Source organism: Salvia hispanica, chromosome 1 (genome assembly GCF_029641045.1).
Source record: "Salvia hispanica isolate PSC_SH4W2 chromosome 1, Shi_PSC_v1, whole genome shotgun sequence".
In the NCBI taxonomy this organism is placed as follows: Eukaryota; Viridiplantae; Streptophyta; class Magnoliopsida; order Lamiales; family Lamiaceae; genus Salvia; species Salvia hispanica.
This window is the reverse complement of record NC_142692.1, coordinates 55,730,731-55,758,501: the sequence shown is the minus strand read 5'-3', so window position 1 is coordinate 55,758,501 and position 27,771 is coordinate 55,730,731. Positions and strand designations below refer to the sequence as shown.

The 27,771-nt window shown below is 33.7% G+C and overlaps 1 protein-coding gene across 5 annotated transcripts; it reads right to left on the bottom strand.

Moving 5' to 3' along the window:
- Positions 1-19,297: 19,297 nt before the first annotated feature.
- LOC125185130 (putative prolyl 4-hydroxylase 3) lies at positions 19,298-24,896 on the bottom strand. Of its 5 annotated transcripts, XR_016136284.1 has the most exons (10): positions 24,535-24,896; positions 24,356-24,449; positions 23,076-23,173; positions 22,872-22,969; positions 21,973-22,102; positions 21,718-21,896; positions 20,195-20,373; positions 20,010-20,095; positions 19,705-19,870; positions 19,298-19,577 (listed from the first exon to the last, which is right to left on the bottom strand). XR_016136284.1 is itself a non-coding variant. In XM_048081622.2 (8 exons), exons 1-7 carry the CDS (start codon positions 24,729-24,731, stop codon positions 20,022-20,024), a joined length of 870 nt encoding a protein of 289 aa, XP_047937579.1. In that variant the 5' UTR covers positions 24,732-24,894; the 3' UTR covers positions 19,298-19,577; positions 20,010-20,021. The 5 variants fall into 5 exon arrangements, 1 of the variants encoding a protein (XP_047937579.1); XR_016136285.1 differs by lacking the exon at positions 19,705-19,870; XR_007170059.2 differs by lacking the exon at positions 20,195-20,373 and having other exon boundaries at positions 19,298-19,616; positions 24,535-24,895.
- Positions 24,897-27,771: the final 2,875 nt, after the last annotated feature.

Genomic DNA, 27,771 nt, shown 5'->3' with positions numbered 1-27,771 from the left:
TTCATCTTGAAAAGAGCTTCAAGATGGTACCAATATCTACTCAATCGGATTTCTGTGAAGAGAGTTATGTCTGTTCTACCAAAGTCACGCAAAGTTGTCAAATGCAGTCTAGGCGGAAATTTAAAGAAGGAAAGAAGATATTACCTTGTGAAGCCAAATCTTTTCCTCCTACTATATAGGGAGATGATCAATTGCTAACTAATTAGCAATCCAAAATTGAGACCAATTTTTAACCATTAGATTAGAAGATCTTGTGGTTGATATAATGCCAAGTGTAGTATATTTTAAATTTAAATAATTATTAATTAAATTAAAGGGTATTAATGTCAAATCCTATATGTAGTAATTATAACTAACTACTTTCTCTCTCATCAAAATCATCTCAAATCTTTAAATTTACGTAACTCTCTCAATTTAAATTATTTTTTCGCAAAAAATATATCAAATTAAAGATAATTTAATAAGGATTCCAATGAGATCTCAATTGCATATGTTCCGACGATGTTCGGGTGATGAAATTTGATAAATTATATTTCAATTTTCGTACATGTTGATAAGCAGCTTTTATCAACAAATGCAACCAAAAATCTCAATATATTGTAGGCAAAATCTCAATATTATGCATGTCCAATCTCAATAAAAATGTGTTGAAATTTTCTTGTCCTTGTATTGATATTCTAATGTCATATTGTTGATATTTGTAATACACAATGTTGATATAAAAAAACACCCACGAAAATTATCATATGATAACATAATGACGATATTACCCTTTTGTTGACATTTTGTCTACTATTTATTGAGATTTGTGAGCTTTAATCTTATCCACTCATTTTAAAATCCAAGAGTAGATATTTAGTCTTGATTTTGGATTAGTGTGCTATAAGCATTAGAATATGACCATATATATATATATATACATATATATAAAGGGAAATGCTAAGATGACAACGCTCTTTTGGGTGACACTATACCACCAACGAGAGTTGTTGGATTTTGGACCAGATTAATTGCTAGCCTGCCACTTGGCAGAGTCAATTTAATAAAAAAATTAATTAAAAATGCAAAAAGGATATATCTGGAAATCACATTCAAGCAGTTTCTCCTCAAACATAAAACACGGTCTTTCTTCTTCTCTCTTTCTTCTATTTCGGCATTAATCTATCAATTCTATAGCAAAAAATCGCCATCACTATTCTCGATATCTGTAATTCATTTTCATCCATGCGCTACTTTCATTTTGTTCAAACAATTTCGGTGGATATTCAATCTCTATAATTCTTCCTTAAATCTTCAATCATCACTCAATCCATGGAGAATGATGGTTTTGTTGCTTTTCCAGACGGTAAGAAACACGTTTAATCGTGAATTATATAGATGAACTCCCTGAATAATCGTGTAACTGTGTATTTACAATTTTATGATTTCGCTATGTGATTCAATTTCATGTAATTGTGTAATTGTGAATTTTGATATTTGAAACCACATTTCATGAATTTGATATCTGAACTACCTAATTTGTATCTTCTCGGTTAATTTCGTAAATGTATTGAGTTGTGTCATGAGTTGTTGTCGTACACCATGGAGAACTCGTATGTCAGAATGCTTGGTTAAATAATTAGTATTGCTTACTTATGGATCATGAATTTCATGGTAGTGTTAGTCGTTAAATTAGCTTAGGGTGCTTTCCTCCTTCCCTCTTTCTTCTATTTTCGGAATTAATCTATCAAATCTTTAGCAAAAAAACCTCCATCCTTATTTTCAATCTCTGCAATTCTTTTAATCTCATGCTCTATTTTTCATTCTGATCTTTGTAATTATTCCTCCAATCTTCAGTCAGTAGTCAATCCATGAAGAATGGTGTCCATTTCACTGATTTTGTAGACGGTAAGAAGCACTTTCATTCCGTTTCTTCAGTTTAAGTGGATATTCAATCTCTGTAATTCTTCCTTCAATCTTCAGTCATCAATCAATCCATGGAGAATGATGCTCCCGCTGGCATCCTTTTCACTGATTTCGTAGACGGTAAGAAGCACCTCTAATTGTGTATTTACCGCACTTCTAATTGTATATTTATAGTTTGTTGGTTTTCGATATGTGATTCAATTTTTTAAAAAATTTTAGTTTTTTAATTCTGTTTATATTTTTAATATTTTTTAAAAAAAATTCATTTTTTTTTTGTCAACTACATATACAATTCATGTCAACTACACATCAAATGTCAACAACTTTATTCAATAAATACTATTTGACATTAATTGTACATGTAGTTGACATTATATTGTGTAGTTAACATGAATTGTATATGTAGTTGACATAGATTGCACACATAGTTGACATTATATGTATGTGGTTGACATGGATTGTACACACAGTTGACATTATATGTGTGTAGTTGACATGAATTGTACATGTAATTGACATTATATGCATGTAATTGACATGGATTGTAAACATAATTGACATGAATTGTATATGTAGTTGAAACATAAAAAAATAAAATTAAAAATAAAATTAAAAAAATTTTAAAAAAAATTAAAAAAATTTAAAAAAATTAAAAATTAAAATAAATTAAAAATTAAAATAAATTAATAAAAATTAATTAAAAATTAAAATTAAAAATTAAAAAAAATATTTATTGAATAAAATGTACCATGATATTACCATTCTGCCATTTCATAATTAATTAATCTAAAGATATTTTCCTTGTGGAAAAATCTGGACCATTCATTTATGAATGGCTGATATTGCATCTCATTTCTCAATTAGCATAAAAAATCTCAATTGTATATATATAGAGTTGTGATCAATGTCGAACTAATTTTAAAGACCGAACTAGAGACCAAATCTGGGCCATTAGATCTAGTTTTTATGATGAGATGTGCTGCTGTGAAAATTTTTTCGGCTTCATTACAAGCCCATTTTACTTCATTATATAGGTCTATTACTTCATTCTGTACGTAATACCTTGAAACTACAACATGTTTTTACTTGCTTCCAATAGGTTTTGAAATGATTCAACATATGCTTCATTCAAATTCATTGACGTGGGTTTTTGCTTGATTAACATTTAAAAATGCAATTTATTCAAGTGAGTTTATTACTTCATTCATAAACATTATTACTTCATTGGATAAGATTTTTACTTCATTCTCGTAGGACTTCAAATGCTTCTACACATACTCCATTCCAATAATTTATTACATTATTCCATGTGTTTATTAAACCATATTAGCGCCATGGCGTTGGTGATAGATATTGTAGAGAGAAAGAACGGCACGCGACGGCGAAACCATATTTACGTACTGGAATGAAGTAAAAACCTACTGGAATGAAGTAAAAACCTACTAGAATGAAGTAATATATTCTGGAACGAAGTTAAATCTTCGTAACATGTTAGTATTACTTATTTACCTTCAGATGAATTAAAATTGGCTCGTGATGAAGGTGAAAATAATTTATAAATTTATGTATCTAATCCATAAAAAACTAGATCTAAAAGCCCTAATTCGGTAGGGTTCGGTGGTTCGGTCTTTAAGAGTGGATTTGTGGATAATGAGACTCTATATATATATATATATATATAGGGATGTATTAAGATGACAACCCTCTTTATTGTAACACCATACCACCATTTTAGGCCATTGGATCTGAAAATCGTGTGCTTGTCATGCTGCCACGTGTAAAAACACGGAGGAGTAAAATAGGAAATTTCTAATTTTACGTTACCAGATTGCAGTGCTGTTCATTAAATATTGCAGTCTTACCACAACAATATTGCAGTTTACCACGACTACAATATCTAATACAGTAGACTGCAATATCTAATAATGTAGACTGCAAACCCGTGTTTTTTCACGAAACTTAATCCTAGGCGTCCATAAACGGGATCTAACGGACTATATTGGTGGTATGGTGTTGTCCTATCTATGGTGGCACCCTAGTGCACCCCTATATATATATATATATATATATATATATATATATATATATATATATATATATATACACCGTTATATACACCGTTAGATCCGGAAATCCAACGCCTATGATTAAATTTCACTAACATAATAATTGCAGTCTAGTGTATTAGAAATTGCAGTCTTGTGCATTTTAGTCTATTCATAATATTTTCAAATCAAAATTGGGGATATCCCCATAAACAGCGGTATTCTTCGCATTCCCTCTCTCTCTCTCTCCATTCTCTCCCCCCTCTCTCTACCGCGATTCACTACGAGAAACCCTAAATTCACAAGTTCACGTCGCCTGCGCCGCCGTCTGCGCCTCTACGCCGTGAGTCGACGATTAACCCTCAATTCAACGGCGAACTGGAAGCAACTCCGGTTGCTGATTTCTACCAACTCTGCTATTGATTCCATCGAAAACGCAATCACATCAACTTCTCAATATCTTAAGGTGCCGTTCAATTCTATGAATTTTATTTTGTTTGATTGGAGAAAATTTGCATACTTAATGAAATTACCGTTTCATTCTTATTCATGTGATTTATTATTCTGCTCAGGTGGTGATCCATTCAATGAATTTTTGAATCTATGTGATTAATTGGAGAAGAAATCTGCATATTTCTCATAATCGGTTGTGTTTATTTATTTTTAAAAAATATTGGGGGAATGTTCTGTTCGTGTGATTTGTTTCTCTGTTTAGTATTCATGATGTTCTAATCTGATACAATTGATTTTGTTTATTTTCTTCATCGTAATCATATCAATTGAATCTGGACTCAAAACTCATATGTTGTTGTATTTGGTATTGATGAACATCTTGCAGTTTTGTATATTATATATTGCAGTGCATCATATAAAATATTGTTGTATTGTTTTATAACAATATTGGAGGTTTTGTGTTTCTCAATTCTGATTTTGATTGGTTTCTGATTATGTTTGCTTTCTTAAATCTGCTTCGTGACTCAATTGCCTGTTTTTCAAAGTATTGTTGAATCTGAGTGATGTCATCTGTTTAGTATATGAATCAGAATTATCTTGCCTGCTCTATGCTTTTTGTTTGCTATCTGATTTGTGCATTTTGTGCTTGATTCTTCTTCTTTTCTGTTCCAGCTGACTGATTTGTGGATTTTGTAGTGCATTGTACCCTATCTTGCATTCATGTGTATTGTGATGTGATTTTTTTTCTATTGGATTAAGTGTTGTTGTACTTGAAGTGAATTGCTGATTTGATGATTTGCTCAATTGCTGATTTGCTTGTATTAATGTATCTGACCAAAAACATCCAATGCTTCTAGTATATGGAATTTGGGTCAATTTTATGCTTATGCGGTTGCTAGTTTCTGATTGGTTGTATTAATGTTTGATTGGTTGCTAGTTTATGCATCGGGCTAATCGGCGACCGCTAGCTGATTATCAGCGAATTCAGTTCGCCTCTACACCGCACATAGGGTTTTTGGTGACAAGGTATGTTGATCGGACTCCTTATTGATAGGACTCTCTTCTCATCTGTAGTTTGGTGTTGATTGGAATTCGTTTCGAGAATGAAATTGTATTTTGTGTTAATCGAATTTTGTCAATTTTTGCTGGATTTTGCAACTACTATAGCCTTTAATGTTGTTCGTATTTAAGTATCATTCGTCCAATTTCGGTTCTGTTATGTTGATCATATTTTTTTTGGTGATTTCTGCTATGAATTTGACGGTTGTCAAACATGATTTGCATTTGTGCCTGAGAGTGATATAAAACGTGAATACATTTGATAGTATTGGAGATTGCAGATTACTGTATATTTGAATGCAGTGTAATGAATGCAATTGCATATTGCAGTGGATATGAGTCTATATATTTGTTAAATAGATTGCATATTGTAGTTTAATTTGTTGACATTGCTTTACCCATTGTAGTTCATCTGAGTATATTGCAGTATTTGGTTATATGGATTGCATATTTGAAACATAGTAATTTGTTGGCAGTACATTGCCCATTGCAGTGCATCTGAGTCTATATTGCAGTATTTTGTTTTATGGTTGCATATTTGATACATTTTATTTGCATATATTTGGATTGCAATACTTAGTTATTTTGGCATTTTAGCGTACATGTGTATGATGTTGTGCAACAGGATATTTCATTTTTGTAAACATTTATTCTTAAGTATTTACATTAGTTGGTTGCATATTAATGTAGATAAAAATGCAATGTTAAAATAGTCTACGATTGAAATACTCTTTTATGTAACAGTGATGGTGAAAGTAAACAAGGGAGTGAAGGCCCTGCTCTTCCGGATGCCACCAACACTATTTACATTGTCATGAATATTGCGACAAAACACTTTGAGGAGATGAAAGAGAAGAGACTGATAGATGTTGAGAAGATGGTTGCGGACTAAAAGTAATCGTGACCGATGAATGATCTTTTTTTAGCTTAAAACATTAGGTTTGGTTTCAGTGTTGGTTTTTGGTGTAAATGAATTGACTAATATTATGATTTGGTGAATACTCGTACTTAAAAATTTGATGACTTTATTGTGGTGTACACATTTTTGGTCACATAATTTGAATGCTCATTGTTGCATAGTTGTTAGCTTTCCGATAATTATAATATGTTTGTATGCCTAAGATGGAAGGTGGTATGCAATACATTAAGTTCTGTACTGCAATACGTGTAACATTGCAATGCAATCATTAGGGAGCAATATTCAGTTACAGTGAATGCAAATCTCAACACAATAGTATAAAATTACAAACAATTTGTATTGTGGTGTGCAAGCCGATAAGTAAACCAAGGAAGATTGCATACCACAAAGCTATAATAATCAATATTGTGAGAAAGAATCTGCAATCGTTTGAATAAACTACATTAGGAAGAAGTACAATAAAGTAATGTAAACTGCAAAAACTACTTTGTGACACTGCAATATTTGCAGAATAAAACTGCAATCTGTTAAGATCGAATAAAATGTTCAAGGACTTTGACACGAACTCGGTGTTCAATTATTTCCAAGTAGCGACCACTTTTTTCGATTTGGTTCCACGCTCAAGTACATCAAAATATAAACTGCAACCAGATAAAATGAAAAGACATAACATTAGGCAGATCATATATAAACTGCAATTAAATGCAATTAATCATATGGTGGACTGCAATATGTACCACATAATGCAGCAATCTGGTAAAAACAGAGTATAACCATAAGAACTGAATAACAAACGAATTAGGACGAATGTAAAATACGAAGTAAATTGCTACAAATCGGAGAAGATTAAATTCATAAGTTCAATTACAGATCAAAATTCATGGAGTTCAATTCAAAATCTCGACTTGCATATTGAAAATCACGAAATCCATGGAGTAAATTTGTCCCCAAAACTATGCACACAATTACATATGAAATTCATGAAGTAAATTTGTCCCCCACAGATGGTGACCCAATTCTCCACATTGTTTACACCAATGTAATGATTCGCTGTTCAACTTTATAGCTTTCTCTCGCATGGACACGAAATGGCTTGCAGAATCACTTGCTGACCTTTGGTTGAATATCGTCGAGGCACGCTGGATCACACATGATAAAACAGAATTTGAATTAGTTCAAATACAATTCAATGCAAATAACAATTAAGTGATCTGCAATATTTAATACATAAACCTGCAATATTTACTACATAAACCCGCATCATAGTATACATACAGAAGATCATATTCAGAAAACAAAGTATTGCGTAAAATCATAGTATCACATATCAGAATACATCATAAATTCGATGAAAACTCAATCTCTAAAAACTATCAGAATCAACATGACTAAGTTTCAAAATCAAAACTACATCAGGAACAAAAAATTAACGTAATAGATTGAAGCAAATAGTATAAAATTAATAATTAATCTTGTTGTGGTGTGAAATTAGTAACGTAATAGATTGAAGCAAATAGTATGGTCTGCAATTGTTTCATTAAACTACATTGTAATACCCCATAACTTTTTAACATAAATAAATAATAATATAAATAAAGAAGCTATTATATTTTTGGGTATTTTCAAAAGTATTTTTGAAATTATTTAATTGTGAATTGATTACTTGTAAACGTTTTGAACTAATGAGTTTGATTTTCAAATGTTTTGCAGGTTGTCTGACTTGACCGAAGATGCGCCCTAGCAAACTAAACAAGGTTTTAAGTGTTTGTATTTGATTTATTGGGTGAAATTAATAGTATTAGAAACTTGATATGAAATTAGAAAAATATTAGAGCAATTGTGTGATGCCTTTTTAATTTGTGCTTATATGTGTGTGTTAACTAAATGTTAAAATAATATATGTGTGTGTATCACGTCCATATGATGAAAATAATTAAATAAAATTAGATAAAGAAATTAAATTCTATTTCCTAAACACACACACACGCTAGAATTAGGATCTAGATTCTAGAATACTCCCACACACATTTCACCCAAACACACACTAATCTCTTGAACTCTCACTTGGATCAACAGCCAAATCATCACACCTTGTCGTTAGGTTGCCATCGACGTAGCTCCCATCATTAGACCTCCCCCACACACTCGGCCGTCTCCGGCAGCTACCGTCCGTCGCCTCTCCGGCGGCGAGTTTTGCTGCAAGCAGCAAAGTTTCCCCTCTTTTCTCATGGCTTCTTCTCCACTTCTCTAACCTCCATTAATGGATTTCAAGGTTGAAGCTTTGTTTCCCCAAACTCAAGTTTCTTGCGAATTAAGGTAGAAATTGAATTCCTCCTTGGATTATCTCACTTCCTAAGTTGATGTTTGTGGATTTGAATTCAAGCTTTGTGTTTTTTAGTTGTCAATGTGTAAAAGTGAGAATTTTTATGTTTAGTCTAGAATTGGGGATTTTAGTTATGTTGATTGTTTTAGTTTTCTTTACTTGGTAGTTGGGGATGAAGTTGTATGAATTGATGGCTTGAATCAATTTTCATTTAGTTTGTAGGATTATTGAAAACCTAGATAAAGGGATGCATGATATTGATTTTGTGTTGTGGCATTTTATTTTAGAATCAAGAAAATTAACTTTGGAGCAATGTCTTTGATACCGTGGGTTTCGGGGCTTATTTGACAGACCAAAATAATTCATTTTCAGCTCATATTTTACCAGAAGTTATCCTTAGATGTCTTCTACATTGTCACCAAAATTCAGCTTAAACCAAGTTCAAATCGATTTATTATGAATTTTTCTAAAAGGACTGCCCTGTTTCTAGCAGGTTCTTGAAAAGTAATCATATATCCTAAACGAAAAGGAATTTCAAGCTCAAACTTTATCCTCATAAACCTGACTGTTATATGTTTCTTTTGCAATTGGTTTTGTTGATTTTTGACTTACGAGTCAATTGGAATGATTTTTCTAAGTTAGTGCTTTTTGCCACGTTTAGTAACTGAAAATTGTAAAAACATGATTTTGTTATTTCCTTTTTGAGTAATCTATTGGATTGAGATGATTATGAACTTGAGATATGCTTTAAATAATGATGTAGGGAGGATGTGTGATTTTTCTTGGAATTGTCTAATACCGTTTCGTATTATTTTGTGAATTATTTCAGTTGATACTTAGTAAATTCACGGAGTTCATTTACAGATCACGACTTGCAGAATGAAATTCACGAAATTCATGGATTTCAATTAACATTACGCTCCAAAACTATGCACAAAAATACACATGAAAATTGAGAATGGACTCGTCGGCCATATTAGATGAACGAGATTCTGTAAATCAAAAATTGAGTGAAATTGGAATGGATTGAGCATATTCGTATGGAATGGATTAAGCTTCATATGGAATGGGTTGAGTGAAATTGGAGATGAGATGCGCAATTGAATCGCGTAAAATTCACCTGAATTGGATGAAATCTGGAATCCAATTGGGTGAATCTGGAATGAGAAATAATGTGATTGATGAGAGTTACAAATTTACCCTGGGCAATTTTTCATGATTAAAATTAAATAAAACCTGCTGCCACATGGAAGCTTAATGATTGCCCGATTTCCAGATCTAAGGCTGAGAATGGTGGTACGGTAATAAGTGTTGTCATCTTAACACATCCCTATATATAGGAAAATGATCAATACAAAAATGCATCTCAATACAGAATCCAGACCAAATCCTAACCAAGAGATTTTTCAATCTAATGGTCAATAATTAAAGAAAAACATAGTGGGTCATTATAAAGCAGTTTTAGGTCGTATTATAAATTTTGGGTTTGAGATCATGTTAAGATCATTTTATGTCATGCTTATTATAATGACATAAAAATAAGCTTACGATGACCTAAAAATGACATATGTATGCTTGGTTCTGTATTTTTGTATTAAGAATGAGTTTTACATAGAGTTTTGATCTATGTAAAACTCATTCTTAATACAAAAATACAGAACCGAGCATACAGAGGTCATTTTTAGGTCATCGTAAGCTTATTTTTATATCATTATAATAAGGATGACATAAAATGATCTTAACATGACCTCAAACCCAAATTTTATATTATGACCTAAAACTTCTTTATAATGACCCGCAGTTTTTTTCTTTAATTATTGACCATTAGATTGAAAAATCTCTTGGTCGGGATTTGGTCTGAATTTTGTATTGAGATGCAGTTTTGTATATATATATATATATATATATATATATATATATATATATATATATATATATAGGGGTGCGATCATATCATAACTCATATTTATGTGATAACCTAATAACCCTATCATTTTATGGGTCAAAAGTATCATTTTTTCTAAAAATGATATTTATACACGATAAAATGATATTTTTTCAGCATGCATAAAATGATACTTTTATTCAATAAAATGATATTTTTCGTCCATAAAATGAGGGTTATTTGGTTATCATCATAATTATGGGTTATGATATGATCACATCCCTATATATATATATATATATATATAGGGTTGTGATCAATTGAGAACTTTTAGTCTAATTGAGAATTGAGATCCATTTTCATCCACTCATTTTTATTAAATGAGTGGTCCAGAATTTGCCACTTGAAAATATTTTTATATTAATTAATTGTGAAAGGGCAGAATTGGTAAAATATTTTGATGTTGTTGACGCAATGCAGCCCCTCTCCATGCAGCCCCTCCCTCCACTGCATCAACCAGAGCCTCCCGCTCTTCAGCTCCCACGCCTCCACCTCCTACGCCAGAATCCCTTGCAAAACCCCCACCTGCGATTCCCTCCACCGCATCACCAACGCCAGCAGCAAAACCAGTCACAATTGCCCTATCTTCTACGTCGACGAGAATCGAATCTTCTGCTGCGGATTCGACCTCTCCGATTTCTTCGATCGCGAATCGAGCTTGTTTCACGATCAGATCTCAATTACTATTAACCAATCGTTAGAGATCGAGAAATTGAATTTTAATCTGAACAATCGGAGGAGCCTCGACAGCGACGGTGGTAGGGCGGCGCGGTGGGTGGAGTTCTGGAGCGATGCGGCGGCGGATCGGCGGCGGAGGAGCTCGAATTCGAATTCGAATTCGCCGTCCTCCTCGCCGGAGAGGTGCGTCGAGGAGGCGAGATCGGAGGCGCCGGGGTGGGTGGGGGATAACGTGGCGCGGATCGGGACGGTGCTGAGGGGGGAGGGTGGGGGAATCGGAGGTGGGGGATATCCTGGAGGTCTCTGCTCCAAATCGCCATTCATCTCTGCTATTTAACAATCTGCTCCTGACCACAGCTTGAAGCAGAAGACGACGACGACGACACCTTCTGTAGGTGTGATTTTGTTACAGTACTTCAATTTTTGTTTATATCGATTCATAATAGATATTCTATTTTGGAATAGATTAATCAATTCGTTGTGTGCGCCTTTTAATTGAGCTTTTTCCTCTGCCAAATGATTGCTCTGGTGTTCCCCCTTTTTTGGCAACTTATAGTAAAAATGCAATAATGAAATTTTGACACCGGTTGGTTGTTTTTGTGTTTTGAAAGGGAGAAAATCGATGAGGTTCGTAAATTCATGAAGAAAATCATGAGAGAGAAGGAATCGACGTGTTATTTTTTAGTTATTGACATTTTAATACGAGTCGTTGACATTTGATATTCTTGCTATTGATATATAGATTATAAGTGTTAATTTTTGGTTGTTGACATTTTAATATGAGTTGTTGACATTCGATATTCTGGCTATTGATATGTGAATTATAAGTGTTACTCCCTCCGTCCCAGAGAAGATGTCACACTTGGGAAATGACACGGGATTTTAGGAGATGTTATTTTGTGTGTTAAGTGGTGAGAGAAAATATAATTTTATAATTGATGTGAGAAGGAACTTTTTCCAAAAGAGGAAATGTGACATCTTTTGTGGGACAAACTAAAAAGGAAAGTGTGACATCTTTTGTGGGACGGAGGGAGTATTTGTTAGTTGTTGACATTTTAATACGAGTTGTTGACATTCGATATTCTCGCTAATGATATATGAATTGTAAGTATTATTTGTTAGTTGTTGACATTTTAATAAGAGTTGTTGACATTCGATATTCTCGATATTGATATGTGAATAGTAAGTGTTAATTGTTAGTTGTTGACATTTTAATACGAGTTGTTGACATTCGATATTCTCGATATTGATATGTCAATAGTAAGTGCTATTTGTTAGTTGTTGACATTTTAATACGAGTTGTTGACATTCGATATTCTCGGTATGAATATGTGAATTGTAAGTGTTATTTGTTAGTTGTTGACATTTTAATACGAGTTGTTGACATTAGATATTGTCGGTATTGATATGTGAATTGTAAGTGTTATTTTTTAGTTGTTGACATTTTATTACGAGTTGTTGACATTCGATATTCTCGGTATTGATATGTGAATAGTAAGTGTTATTTGTTAGTTGTTGACATTTTGATACGAGTTGTTGACATTCGATATTCTCGGTATTGATATGTGAATAGTAAGTGTTATTTGTTAGTTGTTGACATTTTCATACGAGTTGTTGACATTCGATATTCTCGGTATTGATATGTGAATTGTAAGTGTTATTTGTTAGTTGTTGACATTTTAATACGAGTTGTTGACATTCGATATTCTCGGTATTAATATGTGAATTGTAAGTGTTATTTGTTAGTTGTTGACATTTTAATAAGTGTTATTTTATTGAATGTTGAAAATTTGAAGATTTGAAGATTTGAAGAATGTTGAAGATTTGAAGATTTGAATGTTGAAAAGATTTGAAGATTTGAATGTTGAAGATTCGAAGATTCGAAGATTTGAAGATTTGAAGAATGTTGAAGATTTGAAGATTTGAATGTTGAAGATATGAATGTTGAAGATTTGAAGATTTGAATGTTGAAGAGATTTGAAGAATGTTGAAGATTTGAATATATGAATGTTGAAGATTTGAAGATTTAAATGTTGAAGATTTGAAGATATGAATGTTGAAGATTTGAATGTTGAATATTTGAACACTTTGCAGCTAGAGTTTTAGAGAGAATTTTAGAAAATGATTTCAAACAGAATTTAATGAAAAGACGATTATACCCTCTTGTTGACATAATATAGTATTTGTTGACATTTTGTTAATCTTGTGGATTAATGGCCCATATTGCATCTCAATTCTCAATTTAGCTAAATAATCTCAACCTAACAAGACCCTAACCCTATATATATATATATATATATATATATATATATATAGGGTTTTGTTAGGATGAGATTTTTTAGCATAATTGAGAAATGAGATGCAATCTCAGCCACTAATTCACAAGATTAACTTAATGTCAACAACTATCACATTATGTCAACACGGGGGTATAATTGTCTTTTCATTAAATTATATTTGAAATAATTTTCTAAAATCTTCTCTAAAATTCTAGCTGCGAAGTCTTCAAATCTTCAACATTTAAATCTTCAAATCTCTTCAACATATCAATATCGAGAATATCAAATGTCAACAACTCGTATTAAAATGTCAACAACTAACAAATAACACTTATAATTCACATATCAATACCGAGAATATCGAATGTTAACAACTCGTATTAAAATGTCAACAACTAACAAATAACACTTATAATTCACATATCAATACCGAGAATATCGAATGTTAACAACTCGTATTAAAATGTCAACAACTAACAAATAACACTTATAATTCACATATCAATACCGAGAATATCGAATGTTAACAACTCGTATTAAAATGTCAACAACTAACAAATAACACTTATAATTCACATATCAATACCGAGAATATCGAATGTCAACAACTCGTATTAAAATGTCAATAACTAACAAATAATATTTATAATTCACATATCAATATCGAGAATATCAAATGTCAACAACTCGTATTAAAATGTCAACAACTAACAAATAACACTTATAATCCACATATCAATACCGAGAATATCGAATGTCAACAACTCGTATTAAAATGTCAACAACTAGCAAATAATACTTACAATTCACATATCAATACCGAGAATATCGAATGTCAACAACTCGTATTAAAATGTCAACAACTAAAAAAAAACACTTACAATTCACATATCAATACCGAGAATATCGAATGTCAACAACTTATAGTTGATATTATATGTGTATAGTTGATATGAATTGTATATGTAGTTGACATGAATTGTATATGTAGTTGACATGATTGTACACATAGTTGACATGAATTGTATATGTAGTTGACATGATTGTACACATAGTTGACATTATATGTATGTAGTTGACATTATGCGTGTGTAGTTGACATGAATTATATATGTAGTTGACATTATATGTGCGTAGTTGACATTAACAAAGGAATATCACCAAACATCTAGAGTACATTATGATTAAGCTTGATTTTCCAATCTAGCTACATCCAACACAATTGATAATTAAAAAATAACAATTATTTTTATCTAATCACAATTGATTAACACCAAATTCACTTTCCAGAAACACAAAGAAGAATTTGAAGTTTTTTTGGAGATTCAACTACCTAAGTTCAAGTTTGCAGAGATAGGAACAAATCCAACCTCAAACAAGCAAATAATTGAATAAGCAAACACAATTTGATGCAATATATACTGCATTTATCACAATTAACACCAAATACACTTTCCAGAAACACAAAGCATAACAGAAATTAAGAATTGATTTATATACCAACACCACCATAAAAAAAAATCTGAAAAATCAGAAACGGACGAAGTCGATTACAGCAATCCGCTACGAAATTCTGAACTTATTTTCATATAGTAGAGAATCAGCAACTACATTATGATCACAGATCTGACCTCGCTTACGCTCGCGATTCACGCCGAAGAAACAAAATTTCTAGAGAAAAACAATAAACTAATGATTTCTCCTACGAATTGAACCTTCACTCATAGCCAAAAATAACGAGATTTCTCGAAATCCGAACAACTGCATAAAAAATTCAATCAAACAGTTGAAGTTTCTGTTTCTTCAAAACTCAGTTAAAGCCAATCAAACAGTTGAAGTTTCAAATTGAAAAGATTGAGAAAATCACAATTCGCGCTTCTAATCAAATTAGCATTTCAATCTGCCAATGCTATGCGAAAACACAAAATTAGATGAAGCAACATACTTAATTCGCTCTTCTAATCAAATTAGTTTTGAATTAGTTTTGAGGCCACCGGAAAAGATCAAGAAAATCACACAGCTCCGATTACGGCGACAACGCTGAAAAATACCTGAGAGATCTTTGCTCTGAAACTGATAGATCGGACGTGTGCTGGAACATCCTTAGATCGGAGGTGCACCGCTTCGATTCCGACGGTGACAGAGACATCGCCTGCAGCGTGATCGATCTGACTATAGCGAAATCGAAGGAGATTCACTACAAGGTTCAGCCGCGGCGTCAGCTTGATGCGCCACGACCTCCGCCGCGTCACCCCGCCGGAATCGCCTAGCTCTACAACTCGCATCTTCTGCTTGTGACCGGCGCCGGCGATGCGCTGGTAGCCCTTGCAGCGTCAGTAGCCTCTGATTCATCGGTAGACGGTGGCGGAAACGCCTTCCATTGGCTAATTGGTTAAAGATTTGGTGAAGGCGTTGCTTTAATGGAGGAAAATTGGGGATGGAATTGAATTAGAGTGCTGGAAACCACGTTTCATTTGTTTTAAACTTAAATTACCATTCTGCCCTTTCATAATTAATTAATTTAAAATATTTTTCATGTGGCAAAATCTGAGCCACTCATTTAATAAAAATGAAAGGCTGATATTGCATCTCATTTCTCAATTAACTTAACAAATCTCAATTGATCATGAATCTATATATATATATTGGACATCAATATTTTATTTAGTGATGTGGTTAGTATAAAGACAAGTGTCTAGTTATATATTACTACACATGGTTATATATTTTCCTCTAGATAATTCCATTTTAATTGACGTGTCATTCAATTTGTTTTCATAATAATACTAGAATATTATCCACCTTCTAGACTATTTTTTCTATTTGAAGAATAAGTTGAGAACTAAACAACTCCTTAACTCCACTAAAACTAATCGGCACTTTTGTGGAGTATACAAGACGTATGTATTAAATTCAAACAATTTAGGAGTTTTGTTTCTAATTAATTACATCATCAAAAATCATTTTAGTTCTCTTTTCACAATATTTCATACACTAATTCCAACTCTTAATACCAAAGACTTCCTATATTTAAAATAAAGCTCAATCTCCATTAATAATGATCAGTTTTAATTCAAAATATTTATCTATTATCATAATCTAGATATTTCCTTATTAAAATAATAAATTTTATTTAAGCATATTTTGGGATGTTACAATAAATTTTAATAAATATAAAGAAAAATTGGTTGCATAATCAACACTATATCAACAATTCAACACTATATAAAATCGCGTGTCAAAATAAAAATGTTATACTTATAGTGGGATGGAGAGAGTATTTCACAACCTAGATGGCAAAAAACCGAACCAAATTCAAAATCCAAACCGAACCGAATCTGAATACCGAAAAACCGATAGCCGAACATAAAAAAATCAAACAAAATCGAAAATATTTAAATTATATGAAATAACCAAAAAACCGAAAAAGAAACCAAAATTAATATATAATGTAAAATATTTTATACTATAATAGAATATGGTCCACTATGGTCAATAAGTGAAATCCTGTAAAAAAATCAAAGCAAATCCCAGTCATTGGATCCTTAGATTGGATGGTTGTGATAATAATATCCGAGCTACATTATTACAGTAAAAACGTTACATTATTAGCCTATTAGACTACACAATCTACATTATTCGACTATAGCGAGTCACATTATTAGCCGAGCTATATTATTAGGCTACACAATCTACATTGTTAGATGACATGTGGCATTATTCAGATCCTTTTTCCATTTTTTGTTTTTTTTCCTTCTCAATCTTCATCATCCATTTTTAAGATCTAAGGGCCGAAAATATGGCATAATTTAATTAATTTTATTGATTAAAAATTTTGAAAAGGGCGTTTAGAGGAGTAGTAAAAAATTAGCAGTTATTGCAATTCCATGATTCACGTCATCTGTTACATATTTACTTATATTTTATTTCTTTTCCTTTATTAAATCTCAATATGCTTATTTCTTTCTATGATTCATCGATTTTACTTCAATTCTAATTATTTTTTCGCTAAAAAATATTGGAGAAATAGGAGTTCAATATTCTCGTCAGTTTCTAAGTAATGCATATGTCACTTGCAAGAAATAATGTACACCTAATGTCTAATAATCTTTAAGTGTGATTGTTAACTCCCAAATTATAGCCTTAATTATTATAAGCAACTTAACATTTAAATCATATTCTCTCTTCTCTTTCCCATTTCTTTCCCAATTGATTCTCTCTCTACTGTACTTTTAAAGAAACACCCCCAAATTGAAAATTCAATTCTCCTTCTCGTCGAAGTGCAGCTCCTTCTCGTCGAAGTGCAGCGGCCAGCACGGGCGGTTGGAGAAGTAGGAGTAGTGTGCGACGTGTGGATCGTTGATTTTGTGCTGAAGGTGTTCGACGATTTGCCTGAATGCATCGTGGAGGTGCCGTTGACGATGTCGGCGTTGCCGCAATGGGAAAGATGATTTGCTTCAGCGTCGGCACGCCGAGCTCGCCGGTTTGGTTGAGGTTGAAGTTTAATTGGTAGTTTTTTTACTGTATATTCGAGGAATTCGTCGAATTCGTCGGAGACATCATCGTCGGAGGTGTTGATGTAGCCGAATAGCTGGAAATACTTTTTGAGGCTTGCTAGGCCTTGAGATTTCACGCCTCTCCGGAAGCCGTGGAGAGTGCCGAATGTATCTCATATTGAAGCTTTTGGAATAATGAAAGTTGGTACACCTAATGTCTAATAATCTTTAAGTGTGATTGTTAACTCCCAAATTATAGCCTTAATTATTATAAGCAACTTAACATTTAAATCATATTCTCTCTTCTCTTTCCCATTTCTTTCCCAATTGATTCTCTCTCTACTGTACTTTTAAAGAAACACCCCCAAATTGAAAATTCAATTCTCCTTCTCGTCGAAGTGCAGCGGCCAGCACGGGCGGTTGGAGAAGTAGGAGTAGTGTGCGACGTGTGGATCGTTGATTTTGTGCTGAAGGTGTTCGACGATTTGCCTGAATGCATCGTGGAGGTGCCGTTGACGATGTCGGCGTTGCCGCAATGGGAAAGATGATTTGCTTCAGCGTCGGCACGCCGAGCTCGCCGGTTTGGTTGAGGTTGAAGTTTAATTGGTAGTTTTTTTTACTGTATATTCGAGGAATTCGTTGAATTCGTCGGAGACATCATCGTCGGAGGTGTTGATGTAGCCGAATAGCTGGAAATACTTTTTGAGGCTTGCTAGGCCTTGAGATTTCACGCCTCTCCGGAAGCCGTGGAGAGTGCCGAATGTATCTCATATTGAAGCTTTTGGAATAATGAAAGTTGGTACTGATAATATGGGTGGGAAGAAAGAAGATGAATTAGGGCACATTTATGAATTGAAATAAATAAATGAATTGTTTATTTTATTTTAATATAATCAAAATGTTTAATTGAGTCAAAATCACATTTAAAGACATTGCATGTTCCAATTTGATGGAACCTTCAATTTTGGAACGATTGTGGACGAGTTGAAATGTTTAGAATACAAAAATTCAATAATGTCTAAGACCAAAGTCGCAAAATTGTCATATATTCAGGACCAATTTTACCCTTTTTCTCTTATAAAAAATAGAACTCACATTTCACAAACTTTAAGTTTCATTTATTTAAATTCGCACACGGCATTTAGTCCTTTTTACAAATAAATCTTTACTTCTTTACTACTATGTCGTTATCATGTGAAAAACATAACATGGCATCAAAGATGTTTCCAGCCCAAGGAAAAGCTGGTACGGCATAGAATATGATGTTTTACATAGTTGCAAAAAGCGAGTCCTCTATTATATAATATATCCAGTTATCATTTTAATCAAGCATGCTGTATGGTGCCGCGCATCTAACATACACATTCAACCTCAGAAATTTCTCGTGTGAAGGATAGGTAAGAATGCTAATCTTCAGTACGCACTGTAGCAGTCAGGCCATTTTCTTCAGAGAAGAATCCTCCAAATCTCGTCTCCTGCAACACGTTTCTCCAGAATTACTTGAGGTGATGAATCTGAAACAACCTATTATTACTTATGTTGCATAACATCAAAACCAGTCCCTCTACGAGCTGAAGCCTAATGCTTCAAGAAGCAACCCACCAAATGACATCGCCTGTGTGGTGGCGAAACTTGAGATGTGACAGGGAAGATAGAAAATGAGGCGATATTATCCCACCCATTCATCATTCGACACTGGACCCCAAGGTGATAGGACAAAATTCTGAACCACCATGTAGTTCTTCAACAAAGACTACCATTTTCCTGTCTGTTTCTAATAATGTATCAAAGGCTCGAGACTGGAAATAAAAGGTGAGCATCCAAATTTTGAAGAACACATGCAGTGAAATTGCAATGATAAAGCAAAGGTGTGAAGAAGACCAAACTACATAAATTTACATGCCTACCTCAGAGATTCACTACACTCTGTATTCACCAACATGCATCCACTTTGTAGATGACCACTTATTCCCTTTGATAACAGGACAGCCTCCTAAAATCAAATTACAGGGGTCTGTTAAATCGGAAATCAAAGCATAAAACCAAATAAAATTACTAAAAATAAAAGCAGTGGGTCAAACACAGATCTTGCCTATAAGATATAGGAAGAATATCTCTACTTCATGAAAATTCAGCATGAGATTGCAAATCTCTATCATCAACACAGCATAAAAAGGAGGCCGTCCTGTCAATTAGTTTCGGACTTTGTATTCGTTGACATGGATCAACTTTGTAGATGACAACATATCTCTTTGATGACAGGACAGCCTCCTGAAATCAAATAACAGAGCTCCACAAAATCAGAAACTAAACGTTAAAGTCAATATATTACTAAAAAAAAGAAAACCAGAGGCTCAAACACAAATCAGCCTGAAAGGCTAAGACATGGGAACACTATCCATACCAATGTCATGAATGGTGTATTGCAGCTTATGGCCGTTGACCAAAAAGCCACAAGGTTATGGCGGTCAGAATGGAAAGATATGGCGGTCGATACATAAAAATTAAAAATATTATTACTCCCTCCATCCGTTAAAAAATGTCCCATTTTGCTATTAAGGGATGTCCACGATTTAAAGTCCCATTTGCTATTTACCTAACTCATTACACTCACATTACTCTATTTTTCTTCACAAAGTCAAACAATTTATTAAAACCTATGCCGAGGGAGTAATATATTTATACATGAAATATGTTCAAAGTAAAATTTTAGAAAATGATAAAAACATAATATTTCAAATCTTAGAACTACAATTAAAGCGTTTGGATGGCAGAGTTGGGGGCTGAGTAGGAGGCGGTGGTGTTGACGGCAATTGGGCGGCAGTGTCGGCAACAGAATAGGAGATGGTGGCAGTGTTGGCGGCGCAGGAGGTGAACAGACGGAGCGGCATTATGGCAGAGAGTCCCTGGAGGCCGGCAGGGATGGATATATAGATAAGGAAGTAGTAGGGTTTGCGTTTAAATATGGAGAAAATCTGAAAAGATATTGAAACCTTATTTCAAATGAGAAAATTGGTAGGAATTTAGCAAATGGGCCATTTGGGAAATTGGGCCAGGTTTAAGGCTAAAGCTGTCAAAAATGCTTCCTAAACGCCATTGCGCCGCGTCCACGGCAGCAGCCATCAAAATCTGGCACAAACTGTCATGGCGATGGCGTATTCCCGCTACGGAGCCATGTCGGTTGTTTAGTAACATTGATCTATACTTTCATGAGATGCGACCAGAAGGCATATATGATAGTACAACATAACCAGAAAGCTGTCCCCTCAGTTTCTGATTCTGTATCACTGGCATGCATCCCCCTCCAGGAAATAAATAACCCAGATCCAAAAATCAGAAAGTAAAGTCTGCCAAATGCTTCCCTAAAGGCTAAAAGTGAAGAAATCTCCACCCAGGAGAAGTTTCATAACGATCAGAAATGTGTTATACAGCATAAATTTTAGTTGTGTATCATAATTTAAGCAGAACAAGTTGTGGTGTCTGTAATGCTTCTCACTCTGTTTGAATCTTATTTCTCAACCCAGTTCTAATATCTTGATTCTTAGGAATAAAGTTAAGAAAGATGGGTTCAAACTTCAGAGTAATAGTAATCAGAAGGGGTCAAATGCAACTCACCATGCAAGCTTGATGGATCTAAAGAAGCATCAGGGCACATACTCCAGAAAAGTAGTGCGTCGCCCATCTTCGGTTTCACAGCCAGGCCTTTCTTGCCACACTCGGACAAACCTAAAGAAGAGCTAAAGTTTCCCTTGGCGGCAGGGAAAATTGTCTCACCGCCTTCTTCAACATCTGACCTGCACTGGGAACCTTAATAAATATACATAAATGTCTAATACTGTGGAAGCATCAAGACACAGAAAATGTACTCACAAATACATAAGAACTGTAGCTATGCGTTGACCTCCATTTTTTGTGTTAAATTCATCAAGAAAGTAGTCGTAGTGAGGCTCGTACTTTTGCCCCACTTCATAGTGCAAAATTTGTAGTCCTTCTCCATGCTCTGTAAATTTTAATTTAAACATGATGAAGCTAAATTTTTTGGGAGTTTCACAATCGGTGAAACAGTTGAATTCAGAACAGCATTACTAAGAAAAGTTTACTTGGATCAGGTTTCTGAATATAGCAAGAACACTCAAATTAAAGGGCACAAAATGCTTCTAGTTAATGGTGTAGTAAGTTTACTAAAGACAAAGTACACGTTTTTTTGCAATTTAAGCCTAATCTACAAACTTAATAAAGCAACCAAATATTGAACAAAGAATAGTACTCCTTCACTCCAATAGATAGAAATAGGCCAAATTTCCTTTTTCGTCTGTCCTATAGAAATAGTCCATATCTATTTATGGAAACCTTTTACTCCTTGTTTAACTTTATCATTTATGGGACCCTCCATCCACTACCTTATTTCAACCACTTTTGCGTCTTCACTCTTATAGTTTTACTTTACCAATTATGCATTAAAACCCGTGGCATCCCCAATTAGCCTATTTCAATGGGATGGAGGGAGTATAAGATATAGTAATAATGAAAACAAGGTGAACTAGATGCAAGGAAAGAACCAAGACCAGAACTCCATTAAGCCAATAAAAGCCTAATGATCTATAAACCAATCACAATCATTATTCTTGTTGTGTTATCCTGTTGTTACCACCCAGAATAATTCTGAAGCAGCTATGCTATTACCATATGAAGTTAATTATTCAGGTATTCATTTTTCTTCGCAATGAGTGTACTCAAAATAAAAGAGTACGTCTATCTCTACCACTTACCTGCGGGAATAAAAGTGTAGTCTGCTATTCTTTTTTCAATATTTCTGATAACTTTATCCCGACCTCTCCTCAAGAACGTTCCAGAACTTGTTCGAACCCTGAACATGATGACAAGGATACAGGGTTTCCAAAACCAATTCTTACATGATGAAATAAAATATAGAAATGAAAGCTCAACTAATCAAGACAATTAGATGAACCAACCTGCTATCTTTACTCTTGCCAGTCTTGCTATCAACCACTGTTGATTTTACCATGTGGGGTCGAGCAAGATTTATCAGATACTCGCATTCTTCCTTAGACTGCGGTAAAAATAGTAGTTTTAGTTCAACTAAGACGAATGTTAAGTGTTAATCGAAAAATATTTCTTAAAATAATTCAACTTGAAAATGAAGGTAGATATTGGCTCCCAAGTCCAACCCAAGGTCCAGATTTTCCTTCCCGGAATAGCACTCTTATTGGACACGGGTCTTTAGTCTAAATACCCTTTGAGTTTTCAGAGGGAGGAAGAGGTCATGTCCTGAATTTAGTTTGTTTGGCAAAGGCCAAGGCCTTCGTAATAGGTGCAATATCTGTTCTTTTTATTTATAGTTTCCTTTCAGTTAATTCATCAGCAAAATTTTGTGCGTGTGTTATCCTTGTTATTGTTGTGTGTTCTTTTATCAAATAGTTAGCAGGAATACAAATTGCTCAATTAAGAGTATGTGTGTTATCGAAATTAAAGCATATAAAGCTTAAGTAAGCGTAATAAGGACACAAGATTAACCAAAAAATGCATTCATGCCTTCGACTTCGTTCTATAGTTGAGATTGTTATAGAGATGTCTTCCACAAAAGTTTGTTTCTTACAAATGATAAATTACCCATTCAAAGCAAGTCAAGCAAAGGGCTTTCTCAAAAGATGATGATGTGTGTTTGAGTGTACACATTGCAGAAGCAAGCTCCACTTAACTAATCATATCATGAGATGTACTGATTCAAGTGATCCAGAATTGAAGTTTATTACATACAGGATAGGATGTCATCTATACTTCATATTGACCAATGGCCATAAACCACTAGAAGTAATATATTATCAAACAGAGAAAGAAATAATTGCTTTCTACGAAGGTTTTAGGTAAAGTTTTCTGATGCAGTTATTTTTAAAAGCTGTATATGATACATCTCCAACAAGCTTCAAACAATTTTAACTACCTACGTCTTAAGATTTACAGATCCATGAAATGGATGAATAAACAGTGGCGCATACATTTCCACAATATGATATATAGAACTAGTAGTTTCCGCTCGTCCACACAATTCACTCTCCTAGTCCTAAGCAATGAATCGCTGAATAGAACTCATAACCAGGTATATTATAAATAGGCATTGAGATAGAACTTCTAACTGCACCCCAATCTAATTACGATAATCATCAAACGTGAACAACAAAAATAGGAATACATCAAACCAAAAACAAAGTACAGATACACACTAAAAGCTCACCAAAAAGTTATGGTACAAGAAAGCCCTAGGTTCCCATGAAAGGATCTCAGTCCACTGTTCCGTTCTTTCCCCCAATCCATTCCCTTCGTTTTTTCTGCAATCAACAAAAAATAATTGGGTACAATGCACATTATATTCACAAAATTCACCACAACAAAAAATGAAAAAAATAAGTTTACACGTCTATTTTTAAGCGTTTCAATTTGATATGATCTCCGATCGCTGACAATCCCTCATCGGAGCCAATGGGGAGAGAGAGAATTCCTAGACCGAGAAGCATCAATAGAACGACTGAGAGCATTAATAGCATCGAGAGCACCAAAACTACCGTAGACGATCTCTTGCCTTGGTGCCGATTTCCCCGTGCCTTCGCCATTTTCGTTTTCTCTGAACTGAAACTGAATTGAGTTACAAGCCTAATTAACGGCAAACGATTTAGTAAATTTCTCTACGCTGAATCGTAGCATTTGGGATTTGAAATCGTGTGAAATTTTATAGAGAAAGGGAATTGAAATCGAATGGGAATGGATCACCTGCTGTGCACAAAAGCACAGCAGCAAATGCTGTGGTCAAAACGCAGCTTTTTCAACATAAAACGCAGCTCATTTCTCTCTTTTCTATTGTTTTCTGTTTTCTTTTTTTCTTATAATATATATCCATACCAAAATAAATGTTATTAAATTCAATTATAAAAATACTAACTGTAATTATGATCAGATCGGATCATATATACTCCATTCAATAACCCATGATTTGCTTGATAATAAATATGTGAATTATAAAACAAAAATACTAACTGTTAATATGTGAGCAAGAAATGAAAATAGGAAACAAGATAAAAGAAAGAAATGAGCTGCGTTTTATGTTGAAAAAAGCTGCGTTTTGACCATAGCATTTGCTGCTGTGCTTGTTGTGCACAGTGGATAATCCATTCCCGAAATTCAAAGGCGTCAAAAATACAAAAACGCACACAATATTGACTAATATAGTAAAATTAGATAATTTCCTAGATAAAATAATACCAATATATAATGTATGATTTGGTTGTGAGATTATTTTAGTCTTAATCCATCTAGGATTGAATTATGAGATTGAATTCGAACTACATAATTAATCTCAGATACAATCTTGCACTACATATTTAATCGCAGATACAATCTTGCAAACCAAACGTTCCTTATAGTACTAATGTATAAAAGTAGCTTATGACAAATGTATATACGTTGGAAAAAATATACTATAATTAAAATTAATACGGTAATAGATATAACCATATTTTCATAAATTTTAAAGCCTACCTATATTATAATTAAAAATATTTCTTATTATTACTTTTCATTTCATTTATCAATTATTATACCCATCTGTCCCACAAGAGTATGTACTTTTTCCTTTTTAGTTCGTCCCACAAAAGCATGCACTTTCCTTTTGTAATCTGTCCCACAAGAGTATAATTTTTTTTATTTTAGAAATTATTTTCTCTCTAATGAGGTGAGACTCATTCTTTACTAAGAGCATCTCCAAAGGGAGAAGGTATATAAAAAAAGTATATCATCTATATACCTCATCAAAAAGTTAAATATACCCTTCCAAAAAGAAACATACTCCAAAGGAAAAAAGTACTCCCTCCGTTCCACAGTAATGGAGGTGTTTCTTTTCGCCACGGAGATTAACAAAAATTGTGTTAGGTGAGTTAAGTAAAAGGAGAGTAAAGTGGAAAATAAAAAAGGTAGAGAGATGAAGATAGAAAAATGTAAGAGAGAGTAAAGTAGGTGTGGAAAAATGTGTTGACTTTTACTAAAAAAGAAAATGACTCTATTATTATGGAACGTACCAAAATGGCAAAATGACTCTATTACTATGGAATGGAGGGAGTATATAGAAAGGTAAATGATTTTTTAAACATAAATACAAAATACATTAGAAAAACATAAAAGTGTGATACCTTCTCAAATACCTTCTCCCTTGGAGAATGGTTTTTCATGAAAACAAGGAAAATTTGGTAGTTATAAAATTTTACCTCTCCATTGATGGAGAGGTAAGAGCATCTCCAAGGGAGAAAGGTATATTGAGAAGGTATATTTCTCATTAACCTTCTCAAAAAGGTTATTATACCTTCTTAAAAAGTAATAGACTCCAAGGATAGAAGGTAAATTAAAAAGGCAAACAAAATAACTAACTTTTTACCTTTTCTATCAAAAAGAGGTAAAGATACCTTATCAAAATGAAAGAAGGTATAATACCTCCTCAAATACCTTTTCCATTGGAGCATGAAATTTTATGTAGAAGAGGTAAAATATGGTAGTTATTTCTCTTTACTTCTCCATTTACCCTCTCCCTTGGAGATGCTCTAAAGATAACTCTTCAAAATGGGAAAAGGTATATGATAAGGCTAATTTCATGCATCGGCTATATGTGAAAAACGTTATAATTTGCTGGGTCTAACACGTTTCCTAAGCCAGGTGTGTGAAGAAAAATCGCTAGATCGAGGAAATGCTGAAGGAGATGGTTTAGCGAAGGAAAGGAACGAAGTGAGCATGATTTAAAAGAAAAGAAGGCGTGACAGAGGGAGTCAATAGCTGAGGGCAACAAAGTCTTATCTATACCTCGCTGGGCCCCACTCCAACGCCTATATATAGAAGAGCATGCAACGCACATTATATCACTTTTTTCACTCTCTTCTTAGCTCACACACATTACACACACTTGGGAATGGGAGATCTGGGGTAGTCGGGTACGAAGGGTTACTTTTCTTTAGAAGTTTCGCAGTTGCAACACCGTCCGAGTGTGGACGAAGATACAATTTCCCTTAATTTCAGTTGTTTTACTCTTTTTGCTGTCGAACTTCACTTTTAGGAGTCGACTTGGTTGTTGATGATACTCGTTACCTTTTCTCTTTGGTTGAATTTGCGTTTAGTTGTTAATTTTCAAGTTGATTTACGTAGATCTCTTTGCTGGAAGTTTATTTTTACAAGTATTATGTCAATCTCTGTTTTATTTTGATATTGTGGTGTTTGATATGGGAATTTGGTGATAGATCTGTGGTTATTGACTGTTTGGAGGTTGTTGTTCGAATCTGAAGTGATGAAGTGTTTCTGTTGGATGGAGTTCGTGTTGGACGCTTGGATCCGGAGTGGATTTAGCGTCTGAGGTTGGATTCGAAGTGAGAAAAGAAAGTTGTTAGATGGATTTGAGTTTTCTTCTTGTTTTCTGTTTTGCTTCGTCAAGCGTCTGCAGATCTGTTCAGTTCTTCGTTGATTATGCATTGATTTGACTTAGAATTAGTTTGCTCTGTTTTGATTTCGTACCACAACTGACGATTCCGGCAGACTCGGCTACACAACCGGCGAATCTTCCTGAAGAAGGACCGCGAGATTCTACATCTCAACATGCAGAAACCGCTTCACAAAAAGCGG